Source organism: Hippocampus bargibanti, linkage group LG04, assembly GCF_051943395.1.
Source record: "Hippocampus bargibanti isolate YZ-2025 linkage group LG04, ASM5194339v1, whole genome shotgun sequence".
NCBI classification, from domain to species: domain Eukaryota; kingdom Metazoa; phylum Chordata; class Actinopteri; order Syngnathiformes; family Syngnathidae; genus Hippocampus; species Hippocampus bargibanti.
The window spans coordinates 108,229-126,543 of NC_142737.1; the positions used below are offsets into that span (position 1 = coordinate 108,229).

General features: G+C 47.0%; 3 protein-coding genes across 4 annotated transcripts; 1 reads left to right on the plus strand and 2 right to left on the minus strand.

Annotated features, from left to right (window-relative positions):
• The first annotated feature begins 1,677 nt into the window (after positions 1-1,677).
• On the plus strand, positions 1,678-7,719 carry LOC148898566 (macrophage mannose receptor 1-like). Its single transcript, XM_088993267.1, has 16 exons — positions 1,678-2,846; positions 3,425-3,507; positions 3,744-3,863; positions 3,940-4,041; positions 4,118-4,276; positions 4,670-4,737; positions 4,846-4,960; positions 5,039-5,080; positions 5,153-5,320; positions 5,429-5,539; positions 5,611-5,721; positions 5,787-5,883; positions 6,495-6,621; positions 6,866-6,954; positions 7,024-7,216; positions 7,402-7,719. Exons 3-16 carry the CDS (start codon positions 3,857-3,859, stop codon positions 7,546-7,548), a joined length of 1,536 nt encoding a protein of 511 aa, XP_088849393.1. The 5' UTR covers positions 1,678-2,846; positions 3,425-3,507; positions 3,744-3,856; the 3' UTR covers positions 7,549-7,719.
• Positions 7,720-7,857: 138 nt separating this feature from the next.
• zdhhc12b (zDHHC palmitoyltransferase 12b) lies at positions 7,858-11,983 on the minus strand. 2 transcript variants are annotated; one of them, XM_088993269.1, is made up of 3 exons: positions 11,591-11,983; positions 10,476-10,642; positions 7,858-10,004 (listed from the first exon to the last, which is right to left on the minus strand). In XM_088993269.1, the coding sequence occupies exons 1-3, from the start codon at positions 11,645-11,647 to the stop codon at positions 9,686-9,688; spliced, it is 543 nt and encodes a 180-aa protein (XP_088849395.1). In that variant the 5' UTR covers positions 11,648-11,983; the 3' UTR covers positions 7,858-9,685. The 2 variants fall into 2 exon arrangements, with proteins under 2 accessions (XP_088849395.1, XP_088849394.1); XM_088993268.1 differs by lacking the exon at positions 11,591-11,983 and having other exon boundaries at positions 10,476-10,998.
• An 812-nt stretch (positions 11,984-12,795) lies between these two features.
• Positions 12,796-17,020, minus strand: LOC148898568 (uncharacterized). The gene is made up of 8 exons (XM_088995407.1): positions 16,776-17,020; positions 14,269-14,400; positions 14,099-14,194; positions 13,905-14,015; positions 13,710-13,799; positions 13,522-13,635; positions 13,209-13,425; positions 12,796-13,145 (listed from the first exon to the last, which is right to left on the minus strand). Exons 1-8 carry the CDS (start codon positions 16,840-16,842, stop codon positions 13,016-13,018), a joined length of 957 nt encoding a protein of 318 aa, XP_088851533.1. The 5' UTR covers positions 16,843-17,020; the 3' UTR covers positions 12,796-13,015.
• Between the last annotated feature and the right edge of the window lie 1,295 nt (positions 17,021-18,315).

The window sequence follows — 18,315 nt, forward strand, 5'->3', positions numbered from 1 at the left end:
CGGCTCCTCTCGGCGGCTCCCAAATTTGAGCCGGTTCCAGTCGATCACCTCAACGAGCCGCTTCGTTCGCGAACGACACACTGTTGCCTCCGTTCTTGGCAAACGTGACCGGCAAATCTTTTCCGCCGCCGCGGCAAGCGTAGCCCTCCGCTGGTTTGCCTAAAAAGTGAAAATGTTTTCCTAAAAATTGACAAAAACGTTTTGGGTTTGTGTCATTGAAGCAACATTCTTTTGTCGGGTCTGTCTTTTGTTTTCTTTTGAGTGATGTGGGCGAGGAGTTCATCATTTCATGGGCTGTCTGTCGTTTAAGATGAAAGAAAGGTTTTAAATTGAGCCCCCCTCCTCCCTGACCGCCTCAAAAAACACTGTCGTTTAAGATGAAAGAAAGGTTTTAAATTGAGCCCCCCTCCTCCCTGACCGCCTCAAAAAACACTGTCGTTTAAGATGAAAGAAAGGTTTTAAATTGAGCCCCCCTCCTCCCTGACCGCCTCAAAAAACACGTTCAGGGTCCTTAGTGATGACATCATCAATATGCAAATGTCGAAGAGGATCTGGAATGAATTGTGAGGCGTTCCAATCAGCGGCTGTATTTCGATTTCAAGGACAATGTGAAACCTCACCTTACTTACTGTGTACTCTTCAGTCACAAATTCAACAGCTCCCCCTGGCGGCCGCCAGAGGTACTGCCAGGTGGGGCGCTCGCCCTGGCGGTCGCCGGAAGTACTGCAATTGCCCCAACGTGGCTTTTTTCCCCCTTCACACCTCATGAAAATCAAGTCATGTGATCATCGGCATCTATCATTCTTCCAAAACAGTTCCGCCTAGCTTTTATCAGTCTGTCTCGACAAATTTAGCAGTAAGCAGGGCAACAAGGTGAACAGATGGCTCCAAGAATCAACTTCATCGTTCATCAACCGAAAAGTTTGTATGGCAAGGTGTTTGTAAACCAAGGTCCCACTGTAGCTCTCTAGTTTCTATTGATCATTTGTATTTTATTGATTGCATTCTATTTGTGATTGTATTTTATTGATTCTAGTAGCTATCCTTGTCTGTGATTCTCGTGTCATTGAGAGCTTTGAAAGGCAATCAAAATGTATGATTGTAATGTATTATTATTATTATTATTATTATTATTAATTATTATGATGATTATTTCCAGGACAATGTCAGTGCCGAGAAGGCTGGCGAGAGTACAAGAACAAATGTTACTTCTACTCTGTGGAGCGAGGCTCGTGGTACGAAGCTCACGCCTTCTGTTTATCATTAAACAGCAACTTGATGATCATTCAGGGCGATGACGACCTGGTGAGGCGCCATATTAGCCAAGTGTCAACCTGGCAACCGTTTGCTGACTGTCTTTTCTTGTCGATGAAAAAAAAAGGTTCTTCCGCCGGCATCTGGACTTCTTTGAAGGTGTCGGACAGTTCGCTCCTCATCTGAAAAGCTTTGTCAGCGAACTAAAGTTGTGCTGGTCGCTCTGGCCTTCTATATATATATCCCTCATGGACAGGTGGCGGTGCCAGACCTCCGCTCTGATAAATCCCTGCTCCAAGGTTGGGGGGAGCAGTGGACGACTCCCTGAAGCTAATCTGACGATTGCCCCTTTCAGGGGGGAAATCAGTGCCAGTCGTAGAACAGAATCAGACCGGACAAAGGACGTCATCAGATTAGCTTCAGGGAGTCGTCCACTGCTCCCCGCAACCTTGGGAGAAGCACAGATGACTGCCCAAGAAACCTTTTCATGGATGAATGAAAAGGTTTCTTCAGCCGTCATCCTTTTCATCGATGGACCATTCCTGTACGACTGAGAGCCTACGCAGATCCCTTTTCATGGATGGACCACTCCCGTACGACTGAGCGGACACAGATCTTGGTCGTGTCCGCTTGTCATTTCACCAGATTTTTTCCCCCCAAAAACGTTGATTCGAGCACACATTGTTGACAAATTGCGAGTGTGTTCATCACCTCTGCCGCTCAGTCGTATGTTGTGTATTAATTTTCACGTCTCATATCTTGTAGTATTGGCTGAAGTATTCAAAGAGACTCAATTGGGGAGCCAACTACTGGATTGGCATGACGGATGCCATCACTGAGGGCGTGTGGCTTTGGCTGGATGGCAGTCCTGTCGACATCCAAGGAATGTATGTCCTTTCTTTCACTAATGTCATTGCAAGCTTGCCATGTCCGCCTGGGTGAACTGAGTGGCTCATGGGGACCGGGACCACCCGCAACAGTCCAAAATCGCGGAAGTCGGGTGGACCGGTGATTGGGTAGCAGGTGCCATGAGGAGGCGATGGCTTGCCAAGCGCTTCTTCACAGCAGGCTATTCCAACAGTCAATGAGAAATACCATCAGATTTGACAAGTGGTTTTGTTTTGCACCAGGAAATGGCAGGAAGGTGAGCCGAGCAAGACGCCCGATATGAATTGTGGTTTGGCGTCCATCCACGGCATGGGTCTTTCGTGGTGCTACAAGCACTATCAATTCATCTGCGAGCGCGCTAAACGTGAGTCCTTCCGCCATTGTTCTGTTTTTTGTTGCAATCCATCTGCGGCGTGACAAAACTCAGCAACTACTCAGAGGACGGGCCTCTCCCGAGTCTCCTTTTCACTGCGAAACCTTCCTTTGATGAGCATGACTGATTTTCAAGGACAAATGTGAACACACCAGTAAAAACCGAGAAAGGCACACTGACCATGTCCCTCCTCAGCCATCTGCCCTGACGGATGGCTGGGATTCTCCGGAAGCTGCTACTTGCTGACAAGCCAAACCTACCGGCTCCAACCATGGTACGATGCCTCAAGCATATGCTCCGACGAGGGGGCTCACCTGCTCGTCATCAACAGGTACACTCTGGGTGCTTTTGGGGTAAGATGGCTTCATCCTCTTAAAGGACAACCGACACCGCCGGACAAGTTGTGTCCATAATTTGCGTAATCACTTGAAATGACTTCTACTGAGCGTATTTTACAAAGATTCCACCGCATATAGCTATATTTAACCTTTTAAAACACATGCCAGTGGTTCGCCGCTTCGCAGTGCGAGGCCGCGAGTTCAAATCCCACTCCGTTCCCCGAGGGCCCGCGTGGGTCCTCTCCGGGCGCTGCGGCTTCCTCCCACACTCCAAAAACAGGCACGGCAGCCTGATTGAACGCTCGAAATGATTCGCGGGTGCGAGTGCGAGAGCGAATGAGCGTTTGTCTCGGTGTGCCCTGCGATTGGCTGGCGACCAATTCAGGGTGTGCCCCGCCTCGTGCCCAGAGACGGCTGGGATGGGCTCCGGCAACCCCTGCGACTCTTGTGTGGTTAAATCGGTCTGGAAAATGAATGAATGAATGAATGAATGAATGAATGAATGAATGAATGGATTTTGTGCTTCCTCACGTTGTTCTGATTTCAACCTATCTATTTATTTTTCCTGCAGCCATTATGAACAATCCTTCATCAATGGCATACTTCCTGACTTTAAACAGGATTATGTCTCGGAGTTTTGGATTGGTTTATCAGGTACACTATTTGCTTTCCCCATCTGTCCATTTTTGGACAATAGCTTGCATACGGCTCTAAAAGTCGTAGCCAAAATAGGTTTTGGCTGACTTATCAGAGCCGTAAGCTATTTCATATGCCGAGCAAAATGGGCTCCATTCAGTTTTCGGAATAAGTTGTATTTTCATGTTTTGGACATATTGGCTTTGTCAATGAATCAACACGTACTGAACTTTTCACCATCATTGGTGTTCCAGACAAGGACCAAGATGGGACATTCCAGTGGGTGGACAAAACCCCCGTTGACTACAGAAACTACAGAACCGGATGGCCCAAAAACATTGCAAACCAATGGGACTGCGGAGTCATCATGACAGGTAACGTTTGCGTTCATCAAACGCTGAACAAATTCCATCACAAAAGCCAACACGTCTCTGTTGTTGACCCCAAAAGGAGATAGTGAAGGAAAATGGGAAAGCAGGAAATTCGACAAGTGGCGTGCTTACATTTGTGAGAAGAAAGGAAGTCAAAACCGCCAAGCGACTCCAGCGCCAAGTGAGTCTCACAGATGCTCCTCCCACAACAATCTTCAATCCCTTCAAGATTTTCTGATCAATATTTCTCCACTTAGCTTCCCACTGCGACCCCGACTATCTTCCGCATGGCGATTTTTGCTACCAATTCCAAGCTGGTTGGACACAATCATGGCAGGATGCAGAGGCTTATTGCGAGGCAGATCAAGGTCACCTTGTCAGCTTTCACTCGCAGAGCGAGGTGGACTTCTTGAAGGGTGAGCATCGAGACTGTCACTCAGGGATTGGTTGCAACGTCAGGATCATCTCGCCGTACATCGTTGGATGAGCAGGGGTTTCAAGCTACCGGTTTTCCAAGTCTCCCGATTGCAACGCACCTGATTCAGGGGAACGGGCTCACGTCAGGCTTCCGCAGAGCTTGCTGATGATCTGATCATGAGAATCAGGTGTGTCCATTGAGTCCTTGAATCAGGTGCCTTGCAACAGGGAGACTTGGAAAACATGGAGGACCGGCGTTTGACACCCCTGCATTAGAGCAACCTTTATTCGTCTCCCAACGCAGAAATTCACAATTCACAGCAGCAAAGTTGTCAAAGGAAGAAAAAGTGCAAGAAGAAAATGTAACATGCTTTTTTTTCTCCTTCCTGAAGACAAAGTAAGCGAGGCGTCACCGATGTGGGTGGCACTCAACTCTGGGTTCACTAACGGAACAGTTGCAGTAAGTGAAACGCCTCCAGTTAGTTTTGTAAGAATTTCAGAAAACTCATCATCAGCATCAACTAATCACACAATTCCAAGTAAACGACGTGACAACTGTGATGCACAGCATTTGTTTCCGTGGGAAGAAGACCCCAAGGCCGAGAACTGCGTTGGCATGAAGCGTTCGGGAGAAATGGTTGGCCTCGACTGCACAGACGGATATGGTTTCATCTGCAAAAAAGGTCCAAAACGTCTTCATCCTTTCTTTGCACGTCTTCTAATACGCTCGCTGATATTTTCCAATTGTGCCATTGTTGCAGCCAAGGCTCAGGGGCAACCTCTCCAGATGCCATCGGGACCAGGTGGATTTCGCAAACACTGCTCGTCCTTCCACCAAGCAATTGGTTGTCAAGAAGCCTTTTCCTTCCTTGCAGGCTGGACTGAAAAATGCGGCTGGTGGGTGGAGGATCCCTTTGGTGACTTTTGCTACCTGATCCATTACCTGGCGGCGAGGCCCTGGGATGATGCGCGAAAAGACTGCCTCGAACAGGGTGCAGACTTGCTCAGCATCACCGACTCCTACGCACAGACTTTCATTCAAGGTACAACAAACGAGAAAGTTCTGGGTTCAATTCTCAACTCGCTCGCTTGCTGGTTTGCATGTTTTCGTATCCCGGCGGAATCCTAAAGGACTGTCTGTCCCCTGTTAGGTGCGATTAAGGCCAGCCCAACCGGGATCTCCCTGTGGGCGGGCGGCCGCCGTGAAGGTGCCTGGGCGTGGTCAGACGGCTCCCCCTTCGGATACCAACACTGGAGTGCAGGTGCATTTCAAAGCGCTGTCATGGTTTTCAACCGACAATGTTGCGAGATCTTTATTTTTTTTTCCTTACAGGGAACCCAAACGGCTACAAGCGAGACAACTGTCTTTCCGTGGCCATTAACAACGGCCAGTGGAATAACGATAACTGCGCTAACGAGAGAGGGTACATCTGCAAGCGAAGTGGTACGATGCGACCTTTCCATCGTTGTTGCGCATACATCTGGCTACAATCTGCGTTTGGTTTGCAGCAAGTCTGCCGTCGACGTTCCTCGGACAAAAGACTGGTCCACAACTGGGAGGGACAGATGGCCAGAATCCCACTTCTGACACCATGCCTTGCTTTGTGTAAGCGGTTTGGGTAAATGATACAACTTGTGGATCGAGTTGAGGTTCTTTCTCAGGACTGCCGTCTTGGTTGGAGGGAGAAGGCAATTGACATGCGTGCCTCTCGTAGGCTCTCATCTGACTTGAGCTGCTTTTGTAGAGCAACTGGGACTTTCCTGCATGGAAGTATGACTGGTGGCACACTTTTGCCCGCTCTGATTGTGTGTTGTCTTGGTAGGCAGCCTAACCTTTGAAACAAGTCTTTGTACTGCTCCATCAGTCGATCAAATACTGTCTCTTTTTGTCAGTCCACGACAAAAACGCTCTTCACTCGGTGGAGTCTCACATGCCGACAATCTGAGGATTCCCTGCACACACATTCACAATGCATTTTCCTTTCATTGGTATGGCTGCACCTGCCTAAGCGGTGACTTTCATGTTTGCTCTTTGTATTTTTGGTCTCGGCCTGATCTTCTCTGAGATGACAGTCCATTGGCTCCGCTATCCAATTTGAATGTATGATTTGACCCGGTGAAGCCTCGGCCGTGTTCTTTGGATTTTTCATGTCAATCTTGCAATGAAGTGTGTCTTCTGCCATACTCTTACTCCACTCCTTATTTTTGCAACTGTAGCTGTCCTACTGTTACCAGTCCGCCGACCAATCTGGAGACACCCGTCTGCGCGAGCAACCTCAGTCAGTCTTCCTGTTCCTCGGATAACATCTCCTGTTCGTGCCTGCTCACCATGTTTGCCAACCCGGTAAATCCATAGTTCTTGCTGTCAATTTGATTGGACTATTTTATAGATGCACATTCTTAAACATCCAATGTTGATTAAACTTAAATCTCATTTATGTGTCGAAGCTTAGTCTTCAGTTGTTACGCTATATCGATAAAATTCAGCAGATGGGGCAATCCATCCATCCATCAGCGATGCGTCTTCGGTTGACCTCATTCAAGACGACCTGTTGTATGATTGTCCTTTTTCTCCAACGTGTGAGCAGAAGGGCGGATTCAAAGGTGTGCTGGACTACGGCCTGAGCGTCAACCGCAGCATTGTCATCAGAGGACGAGTCAATGCCAACGCAACCAGGTAATAGGCTGTTCCTCCTCCATCCCTTCAACAAAGCCCCGTGACCACGGCAACACCTTTCTGCGGCAGGCTCATCGTCAACTTGATGGTGGACGACCGCGACGATGGAGACAGCGACGATGTGACGACGGCGCTGCGCCTGGCGCTCTTCTTTGGAACAAAAAGTATCGTGCTCAATTCCAAATTGGACAACTCGTGGGGAGAAAAGCGGACGGAGGAATTTGCCCAACAGCGTCCCGTCGAACCCGGACGGGATTTCAAGGTATGGCCACGTTCTGCCTCTTTCTATTTGGGGAGCCTTTTCTGTCACCGGTGTCAGCTAGCACCTAGCATCATATTTGCAAAGCGTGAAATGGGCCTGCAGCTTTCTGTGTTTTGAACTGTCCTCGGTGGAAGACTGACGGGCGACCAATCTGGTTGCTCCTGTTTGGTCTTGTTTGCGAGCAGATTGTCATCTCGTGTGACGCTGACGCTTTCCGCCTGACCTTGAACGAGGTGCAGCGGCTGGATCACAAGTATCAAGTTGAAGACTTGCAAAGTATCAAGTGGCTGGAGATCTGGTACGTGCTGCTGACGAGCGTCCAGCTGATGTGAAGGCTGGACGGGAAAACGGAGTTCACCATCAGCTTTGTGTCCTTCCTGATGTCCACTTCTGCTCACGCCACCCTCTGTAGTTGGACTAGATTGTTGAACTTCGACATCGTCTGCCTCCAAATAATCGTGCACATGTAATGAACAATGTCAAAATAAAAGCCTTGCTTTTTAGTTGTTTTTTTTTTTTTTAGTTGCGGCACCTTCCCGTGGCCGAGATTGTCAATACGTTATCTTTGTCATGAGGCGTGTTTTGGCCATGAGGCCCAAAACCCAAAAGTTACCCCAATATGGAACGTTTGGGGGAATGTTGGCTTTCTGTCCCCACCCATGTAACGTTCACGGAAAGTAGGATTTGATGATATATCAAGATACCTGGCACTACGTACAATTTTTGTTTTTCGGAAACATTTTTGCACATTTACAGTACACATCACAGTCTACTGACATTTTTACTCTGCTTAGAAGATCTTGTTTTTTTTTATCCTTTCACCCATCCCCCTTTCAAATCGCTGCTGTGGACTGCAAATGTCCCCATTGTGGACCATTCAAGGGTTTCTCATTCTGATTCCTGTTTTATCTTATTTATATTATATACATACATTATATACATGATAAACATGGGTGGAGCTCAACTGACCAGCGATGACCAGTGAGGGTGAAGTTGTCAACTCATCAGGGTACAGAGAGATTGGGCAGCTTAATATACATCATGACATGCATCAGACCTGATTTAAGCTGGGTTGTACAACACCTAGCTGAACCAAAACTGCAGCATTGGACTGCAATTAAATAAAGGACAACCGACGTCTCCGGACAAGTTGTGTCCATCATTTGTAAAATGGCTTCAAATGACTTCTACAGAGCGTATTTTAATCCGATTCCACCGCATATCGCTATATTTGACCTTTTAAGACTCGCTCTGAATATTCAGGAAGTCGTTTTTGAGTTGGTGATGAGTCCTCACGTGACGTCATGAAAGGACCGCCCCCTGACCCAAAAAAGACGCATTGTAGCGTCCTTCCATCACATCAATGTATTTTGCCGTACATGTTTGGTCTGAGAACCGCGTTGCACCCAAAAGCTGCCAGAAGAGGGCATCCAAGCGCCATATATGGTATTTATCAGCCTGTGGAAGTGGAGGTGGCCACTGGAGGTCGCCATTTTGTGCCTCTTTTTTTGTGAGAGATTTTCCCCCAATGTTGCCTCAAAATGGCACATATAATGTTTGATCAATGGATGTGTAACAAGAAAGCATCTTTTCCCAATCTGAAGCCATTGTTTGGATTCTCCAGCAATGCAAGACGTCTTGGCGTGACGTCACGAACTGGGGGCGGGACTTTCTGAAAATGCCCAATTCGCAGCTCAATTTTTTTTGCAGATTTTGGACACTTGAAGTCATTTAGATTGGTGTTTTGCATGTGACTAAAAATATCATACTACGTGTTTTGGGTACTTTAGATGCTATCAAACGTTTTTCTGATGTCAGTTAAAAAACAAAAAAGTGACGTCGGTTGCCCTTTAAAAGCTACGACAGATCAAGAACTTAATTTCAGAAAATGTGAAGAAAAGTTCAAACTAGAGGGATACGGTGATGCTGATTGGCCTGCCGATCTAAATGACAGGAGGAGCACAACCCGGACACAAAGCTGGACGAAGGAAGGTCTAGCTATATCACGGAAAAGTAGAAAACAGCCAACTGTGGCGTGATCAACCTGTGAAGTTGAGTATATGGCGGCCACAACTCTGTAACAAAGTATGTAGGTACCTTGGCCAATTATTCAAAGGGATAGACAGCGGTAACCGTCACGTAGCAGTCAAAATATCAGGGGGCAATAGCTTTGTCCAAAAACCCAGCGCGTAGGCAGAGAAGCAATAGCATTTTGTACGGTGGTCTGCGCACACTCAGGGGAAAATATCGAGAATATATTGTCCGACAGAAAACACGGTAGCTGTAGATGTTTTTACTTCAAGTCTTGTTCCATCCTGATCTACTTCCTGTTTGGTCCATCTACTTCCCGTCTGAGGTTCAGGTGGTCGAACATCCCCAGAGAGTTGAAAACCCCCCAGAAATCAATCAGATGCAAGTGACAGTGGCGAGCGTCTCTGGCGGTTGTGGTCTTTGGAGTGGGTGTGGGGCTCAGACGGGATTGTGCGGGTTCCGGCGGTACGCCTGCTCCCAGGCCACGGCGCGCCACACGCAGAAGAAGACCCGCAGGTTGGCGAGGACGCCGCGGTCAAAGGGGTTGTCGTCGTGGTCGCCGCCTTCCCTGAGGTAGGCGATGCGCTGGCGGGACATGAACTCCCACGTGGTGCAGTTGATGGCCACCAAGTAGAGGTGGCAGCCTAGCAGCAGCGTCACCGCCGCTGAAAAGACGGCCAGCGCGCACAGCGCCGCCAACAGGAAGCCGTTAGCGCGCAACCAACACTCCCAAGTGCCGCCGGGGGAAAGGCCGGACCTGCAAAAAAAGTTTCTTTTCATCATCATAAGAAGAATACCTTTGATTTTAATAAGCGCCTTTCAAAACTCTCAAGGTCACTTTACAGTCACTGGATCCGTTTTTTTCTGTGAGTGAGCAGCGGCAGCCACATGCGCAAGCGTTCACTCAACCCGCAAGTAACACAAATAGATTAAAAACTAGCTAGCTAGCTACTAGATAGCTCATAGATAGCCAACCCGCTGGCTAGCCAGCCAGCTATTAGAAACATAGCTAACTAGCTAGCTAGCCATTAGATAGCTCATTTAGTTTTGTCGTTGTTGACTTCAAGATGACGCTATGAGAGTAGCTGCCTTTTCCAATCCTGGATCAATGAAATTTTTGTGTGTGTGTGTGTGTGTGTGTGTGTGTGTGTGTGTGTGTGTGTGTGTGTGTGTGTGTGTGTGTGTGTGTGTGTGTGTGTGTGAGGGTGTGCGACGAGGAGAGACGTACAGAGCGAGGCGTAGCGCCCACAGCAAGGTCGTCAGCTGCACCATCAGGTAGAGGACGAACCAGCGGTGGTTGCGCTCGCCAACGCAGTTGTCCATCCAAGGGCAGTGGTGGTCGAAGCGCCGCACGCAACGAGAGCACGTCGGGCAGTGCTTGGCTCTCATTGGCTGCTGCTCGCAAAACACACACACACACAGGAAGTCAAAAACAATTTCGACGTAAAATTCTGAACTCATTCACTGTCAAAACACGTGCAAAAATGTGTCCACTCCAGTGCCAGGGTTTTTGTCATTACCCACACAATATGGACTTTTAGGATGACACAGACACGTATTATTAGTCTTATTATTATCATCATTTGCTATCTATTAGTTATCTGGCTGGCTAGCTGGTACGCTATCTAGCTAGCTATCTATTCACTATATAGCGGGCTGGCTATCTAGCTAGGAGCTTACTATCTATTTGAGTTACTTCCGGGTTGAGTGAACGCTGGCACATGTGGCTGCCGCTGCTCACCCGCAGAAAAACTTATCCCGTGAATATAAAGTGTATATAAAGAGTTTTGAAAGGCGCTTAGAAATGAAATGCATTATTATTATTACAGTAAAGTGTCGTTATATCGATATTCTCGGGAGTCGGAAAAAATATCGATATAACTGGACTATCGAAATATCCGATCCTGCGCGCATGTAATTTTCTCCTTGCGTTCATAGAAATAGTATCGTAATAAGCGGTACTATCGATATAACCGATATCGATATAACGAGACTTTACTGTATTATTATTATTACCATTTGCTAGCTATTTGCTATCGATTAGCTAGTTGGCTATCTAGCTAGGTATCCATTATCTAGCTGGCTGGCTATCTAGCTAGGTACCTGTTGGCTCTGGAATGGCTAACAAGCTAGCTAGCTTTCTATCTATTTGATATCTATACTTCCTGGTTGAGTGAACGCTGGATTATTATTATTATTATTATTATTATTATTGTTATATATGTTGCCAATGTTCTTTTTTTGGCTAGGTTGTCCATAATCCTCTTCCGTATTTGACCCGAAATTCACAATGTGTGCCTTTAAAATGTGCCAAAACATCACGAAAGCGGGCGGGTTTGTTACCTGTAGGAGGCAGAAGGCGCAACGCCTCAAGCGGCAGGTGGAAGACGGAGGCGTCATGGACTCGCTTTCCACATCCGAAGAGACAAACACAACTTGCCATCATGAAACACACTCAATGCCAGGTACAGTGAGACCTCAACTTACAAACGTCAAATTGATGACAATTAAACCTTATATTAAGCACTATTTTCATAATACACACCCACCACGGCTGGCGGAGTGATCTTGGGCGGAAGCGCACGACCGAACAGCACCAACAGTCCTTATGGAAGGTGACTCTCCTTCCATAAGACATCAACAACCAACAAAAAGGTAAATACAACTTTATTTTACAGCTCTGTTTATTTCTTTAATAACAGTCCTCATGTAATGCGCACCTCTTTCCAAACAGCAATTCCCTTTGACCTTCGACCTCCAACGCCATTCCATCAAGCCATAAATGATGTAAATAAAGTGACTTTATGATACAATGCAGTGTATTTCTTTCATTACAATACAACATCACATTTATTATACATAGAATATATGTTGTGTGTAGTTTTAAGGCTTATTTAGTTGAAAAGTATAAGTATATAGAAGTAACCCGGGAACAGATTATTCCCATTTTAATGGTTTCCTATGGGAATTTTTTTTTGGAGATACACACTTTTCGCCTTACACACTGTCTGGGAACCAATTAAGGTCGTAAGTTGAGGTCTCACTGTATCAGTGTCATGATGTAAATGAAAAGGTGACCTTGGCAGCGTCCGTGAGGACGAAACCCGGATCCATGAGAGAAACGGCAAAGTACATCAGCACCGAGAGCACCACCAGCAAGAAGAACAGCACCGGAACCGTCAGCTCGCCGTGTTCCTCGCACTGGCGCAAATCTACACACACACACACACACACACACACACACACACACACACACACACACACACACACACACACACACACACACACACACACACACACACACACACACACACACACACACACACACACACACACACACACACACACACACACACACACACACACACACACACACACACACACACACACACACACACACACACACACACACACACACACACACACACACACACACACACACACACGCTGGACTTTTCACTTTATCTTCTGACTAGATTTGACGCGAGATTTACGATGCAACGCAAGAGTCCACGTGGGGCTTAAGATGAGGAGGATCAGAATCAGAATCAGAATCAGAATCATCTTTATTGCCAAGTATGTAGAACACACAAAGAATTTGTTTCCGGTAGAACACGCAGCACTAGTATCGTCGTAAAAAAAAAACAACAAAAAACTGCAAAGTGGCCCTTTTTTTTTCCCCTTGTCAACATCATCGGAGAGGATTGAGTCATGAGTCGTCATGACGCGTCGGGGGAGTCATCATAAAGCCACGTCCTCTCTGACAAATCAGTCGTCACAGGGGTGCTCGGCTGGTCCGTGACAGGCCTGTTGCACAGCATTGTGCCGTTGCAGCACTTGGTGGTGGGGTCGGAGCATCGGTTTGCCGCGAGACAGCCGAAGGTGGTACCGGCGTCCCCTAGTCATCCAAAGAAAAGGGCGTGACGGGGCGTGACTTGGTTGTCGCGGCCAACAAACTTACCGCTTCGGTTGAAGCACTGGTCTCCGAAAGTTGCGGCAAGTCACTCTGGGGGAAGAATCCATATCTCCCGACTGACATTTGCCGGCGCAGGTCGGACCGCTGCACTCGTAGCAATCCAAGCGCGCGTAGCAAAAATCGCTGATGCAGCATGAGCTGCTTTGCCCGGCGGTGCAGTTTCCTTTGGCGCCCATCTTGGTGATGGCCTTGGTGCTTTGGTCTGAAACGAGCAAAAAGAATGGTGCAAATAAAGCAAGCGGCGCCTCGCTTATCACGTGTCGTCCGTCTGTCTGTCTGTCTGTCGGGCCAAACTCACCCCAGTTTGTGAAACATTGCTCTCCAGCACCGCCTAGTTTCACCTTGCAGGTGTCAAGGTCCCCCAAGCAACTCTTGCAAGTCTCCTCGTTCTCGCATTCGTAGCATAGGAGGCCTGAGGGAGCAAAGACGACAACATTTGCTTGTAAGAGTAGCAGTCAAAAGGTCAATGATAGCATTCAAAGTTACCGTTGCACAAAGGACCGTTGCAGCAATGGGTGTCCCCATAAGGGCAGCTTCCTTTGCAGTCCAGCTCAGTGATGGCATCCGTAGTTTCATCTGAAACAAGAAAAAAAGAATGGTGCAAATGAAGCAAGCAGCACCTTGCTCATCACGTGTCGTCCGTCCGTCTGTCTGTCTGTCAGTCTGTCAGGCCAAACTCACCCCGGTCCTTGAAACACTGCTCTCCACCCTTGCACGTTTTGACCTTGCAGCCAGCAGAGTCCGCCAAGCAAGTTTGACAGTTGTCCCCTTTACATTGGAAGCATCGCGGTGCTGCGGGACAAAGATTTGCGTGTAAGAGAGTGGCAGTGCAAAGGTCAACAATGGACGTGGAAAGAGAGAGCAAAAAAAGTTACCGTTGCAAAGATCGGTGTTGCAACTTGATTCTTTGGTTCGGTCAAGGGCGCGGGGGGCTTCGCAGTGCAGCTTGGTGATATCCGCGGTGGTTCGGTCTGAAACAAGCAAAAAGAATCATCGCACCTTGCTTATCACGCGTCGTCCCGTCTGTCTGTCAGGTTCAACTCACCCCAGGTCGTGAAACATTTATCTCCAGCGCCGCACGTTTTCACCTTGCAGGTAATGGAGTCCTCGCCCAAGCAAGTCTTACAATGCTTGCTGTCATCAACGTCGTTGTCGTCACAGTGGTAGCAACGCAGTCCTGCGGGAGCCAAGTGGACAAAAGACTAGCTTGTAAGAGTAGCAGTGAAAAGATGAACAGCAGAGGCCCGCGTGACGTGACTTTTCTGATGGGCGCCCCACATCGATTTTTCTCTCACTCGTCAGAACGCCGCCACGCCAACCTTGTCTTGCCTGGCTACGTCCAAGCTCATCCTGACTTCGGGCGACGTTGACCGGCGTTTCGCGCCGTGCCGAACATGACGTCAGGTCGAGCAGCGGAAGGGAGGGAGGGAGGCCTCACCTGAACCCCTCGGATAATCCCGAGGAGTCGATGGGAATTCCGGCTCTTTTCAGGGAGCCGGCCGGTTCTTTTAGCTCATCTCACTAAAAAGAACCGGCTCTTTTGGCTCCCATATGGCTCCTCAGTTTTGTTTTTTTCTTTTTTGTTGTTGTTGTTGTTGCTTATAAATGGATGTGAAAAACGAATGACTGGTGTAAAAAATAGACTATGTCATGTGTCATATTTGTTATTTAGTTTTGTTTTTTTGTCCTTTTGACTTCAAGACGGCGCCGCGACACCGGCTGCCTTTCCAGCAGCTCATGTATTTTGTTTGTCTACTTTCATCAATTTGCTGCTCCAACTTGACAGTAGTCAAAAAATCCATCTTGACAGTCACGCTGGTGGCGTGCTGTGTAGGTTTCTGTCTCACTGAGTTGACTTTCTCAACCTGCTTCGTCAACGTGCTGCTTTTAACGGGGAAGTTGATGAGAGAGAGAGCTGCAAACAGCACTGTCTGTCTACAAGCCTCCTGGAACCTACAAAAGGATGAGGAGAAGGAAGGAATTACGTCACTTCCTCACTTTCCAGAGAACACTACCTCACTTTACATTCAGAAATGACATGTATTGTCTGTTGTCAATTGTATGTCTTTTTAGCGACGTTATAAGTGCCTTGCATGTCTTGCACGCCGGGTCCGAGAGGACATTAATTTCATCTGTGCTGTATGTCACGCATATTAGCATATTTGACAATAAAGCTGACTTTGACTTTGAAGGAACGCAAGAACTTGAAGAGACTGCTCCTCTGTGTCAGAGAGAGAGATTCTGCTCGGACACAACTGAGCTCGCTGAACTTTGATCTGTTAAGATAGAAAGTTCATCTTCCGTGGCTTTTTTTCCATGAACCCAGAGAGAGTTATTTACTTATTATTTATTTCATCAAGAGTGTTATTTATTTCAAGTTTTTTTTTTCTGTGAAGAACTCGGAGAGGGTTATTTAGTTGTTTCTTTCATGAATAGTGTTCTTATTTGTTTCCTGCCTTTTTTTTCTCTGTCAAGTGCCTGGAAAGGGTTACGTTGTTTTGGTCATGTGTGGCTTTCTGGAAAACAACATTTTTTAAGCTCCCCTACGATCGTCACACTTTTTCTGTTACAAACTGATACCCCCCCCCCCCACGCATGTCTACGTGGGACGTAGACATGCTGTGCATTTTGCTACTGTTTGTCACGGTTTGGGAGGTGGTGATGGCAGGTGCGGATCCCAAAAAGCAGGCAGGAAGGAGTAGGAGGTTGTTTGACAAATTGTATGAAAATAAAGGTCAGCAGGAACAAAATGTAAAACATCCAAATCATCTGAACGGAAAAAAATACAAAGTATCAAAAGAAGGAAGACCAAGTGTAAAAGTCCGCCAAGGTTAAACAAACACACGCACAGCCTACAATGGATGCAATTGCAGACGAAGAATTAATGCAGCAAACAACGAATCGACAACGGATGGTCCTTTTAAGTGTCAGTGATTAAAACGACCAGCACCTGCGAGGCTGCAGGCGGGGCTGACGTCGCTACCCGTTGGTCGCCAACCAGATCATGACAGCATATTAGCATCTTTGACAATCAAGCTGGCGATTGAGCTTGAGCAGGTTACACGTGCAACCAGCATCCTCTACTGGCAGAAAGTTGATACTACAGGCCAATTCATCCCATTCCTTCGGATCGCAGATGCGTGAATTGAAGAAGATCATCGATTGGAAAAAGATTGGAGAGTATTTGTATTTTTTCTTTCATACGCGCGTTCGACGAATTTCATCAATTTCAAAGTGATATCTGAGAGGAAAGTCAAATGAGATAAATGGGAGCGTCTGCCGTGGATCTTTCCGCCATTCATTCAAGGCGCTTCGTGCATTGAATGGAATCACCGGTGTGTGTTTCGCGGCTATTATCGTTGGCGCGCGGACATTTCATTCGAATGAAATCGATTGTTCTCGTTGTCATGATCAAGCGTAAGGTAAGGCTACTCAGCCACGTTGTCGCCTGGACCGCTGCCTCCCGTTAAAAAAACAACAACCAACTTTCAACAATACTCTTTCTTCAATTCGCGCGCTTGAGGCCAAAATGGGCGCTCGACGAATGATTACCTTGGACGTTGAAGATCAAACTTGCTGCGACGACGACGACCAAGCAATATTTCAACAGCATCTTCATGGTGGACAGCTCAAACGTTCAGGAATCGATCGATCGACGTCGGACTGGGAGCCGATGATGCAGGTCAACTGACTGGGCGTGTGTGTGCGTGTGCCTTCTCTTCTCTTCTCTTCTCTTCTCTTCTCTTCTCTTCTCTTCTCTTCTCTTCTCTTCTCTTCCGGGAGCCACAAGACTTATGAAAGCGCCGAGGGGGCGATTGCGTATGACCTCGTGACGTCAGATGCGCGGCAGTGACCGTCCCAAACCCGAGTTTGAAAGTACTCCAAATTTTGGAGGAGTGGAAATAAATGCGATGAGTTTGAATGAACTTTCAGTTGACTCTCATGCGTGTTTTCTTGTTCTCTGAATGTTTAAGTTAAAATTAGGTTTCACATTCATTTAAGCGTAACCGACTCTCCCCCAACCCCCCCCCCCAACTTATCGTGTTACATGAAAACAACCAACGGGTAGCGACGTCAGCCCCGCCTGCAGCCTCGCAGGTGCTGGTCGTTTTAATCACTGACACTTAAAAGGACCATCCGTTGTCGATTCGTTGTTTGCTGCATTAATTCTTCGTCTGCAATTGCATCCATTGTAGGCTGTGCGTGTGTTTGTTTAACCTTGGCGGACTTTTACACTTGGTCTTCCTTCTTTTGCTACTTTGTATTTTTTTCCGTTCAGATGATTTGGATGTTTTACATTTTGTTCCTGCTGACCTTTATTTTCATACAATTTGTCAAACAACCTCCTGCCTGCTTTTTGGGATCCGCACCCGCCATCACTACCTCCCAAACCGTGACAAACAGTAGCAAAATGCACAGCATGTCTACGTCCCAAAACAACAAATCAACCCACCCGTGAGCAGTTGTTTTTTTTTTCTTCTCGTCACTAACACAACATCGTGATCAAGATGTGAAGTAAACAACAACAAAACAAAACAGAAAAAAACAACACACTGTACTCTGCTGTTCTGTTTAAAAAAAAAACATTCTCTGATAAGCATGTGTGACGGGCGTCACAACAGTGACTGTCTTCATCTCCACGATGCTGCCGTATTAATGAAGACGAGACGCGTGGATGTGTCTTTTTATTTCTTTTATTTCTGCAACACAGTATGGCAGAAGGGATGGGTGAAGTCGCATGGGTTTCGTCTTGTGATTGATTAACCTGAATCTCCTCGAGATTGTTCTGGAAACTATGGGCGGGACATAGTGCAACACTGTGCGCCGTTGCGTCACTTCCTTCATAATTTAATAATCTAAGCGCACAACTCCGTTACATATGTACTTGAATAAATACAAGAGAATACATGTCAATGTACTCGTTATGAGGCGCAAATCAAGGTACAGTATTCATGACATGAAAAAAGACATTTTGGTGGAATCCGAGTTGACGCCTCAAATTATGAATAGAAAATCAGTCGCAAACAACACCGAAATGTTGAGGTCTACAAAGCAGGGTCAAACTAGGAAATGACTTCTCCGGTGTTACTTT

Coding starts and splice junctions, on each gene's coding strand:
- LOC148898566 (XM_088993267.1), top strand. Junction 4,961..5,038: donor TGGTTTCATCTGCAAAAAAG/GTCCAAAACGTC, acceptor CCATTGTTGCAG/CCAAGGCTCAGGGGCAACCT. Junction 5,884..6,494: donor GACACCATGCCTTGCTTTGT/GTAAGCGGTTTG, acceptor TTGCAACTGTAG/CTGTCCTACTGTTACCAGTC.
- zdhhc12b (XM_088993268.1), bottom strand. CDS start 10,708: ATGAGTTCAGAATTTTACGTCGAAATTGTTTTTGACTTCCTGTGTGTG. Junction 10,005..10,475: donor TGGGCGCTACGCCTCGCTCT/GTACGTCTCTCC, acceptor CTTTTTTTGCAG/GTCCGGCCTTTCCCCCGGCG.
- LOC148898568 (XM_088995407.1), bottom strand. CDS start 16,842: ATGAAGATGCTGTTGAAATATTGCTTGGTCGTCGTCGTCGCAGCAAGT. Junction 14,195..14,268: donor TAAATGTTTCACGACCTGGG/GTGAGTTGAACC, acceptor TGCTTGTTTCAG/ACCGAACCACCGCGGATATC. Junction 13,800..13,904: donor GCAGTGTTTCAAGGACCGGG/GTGAGTTTGGCC, acceptor TTCTTGTTTCAG/ATGAAACTACGGATGCCATC.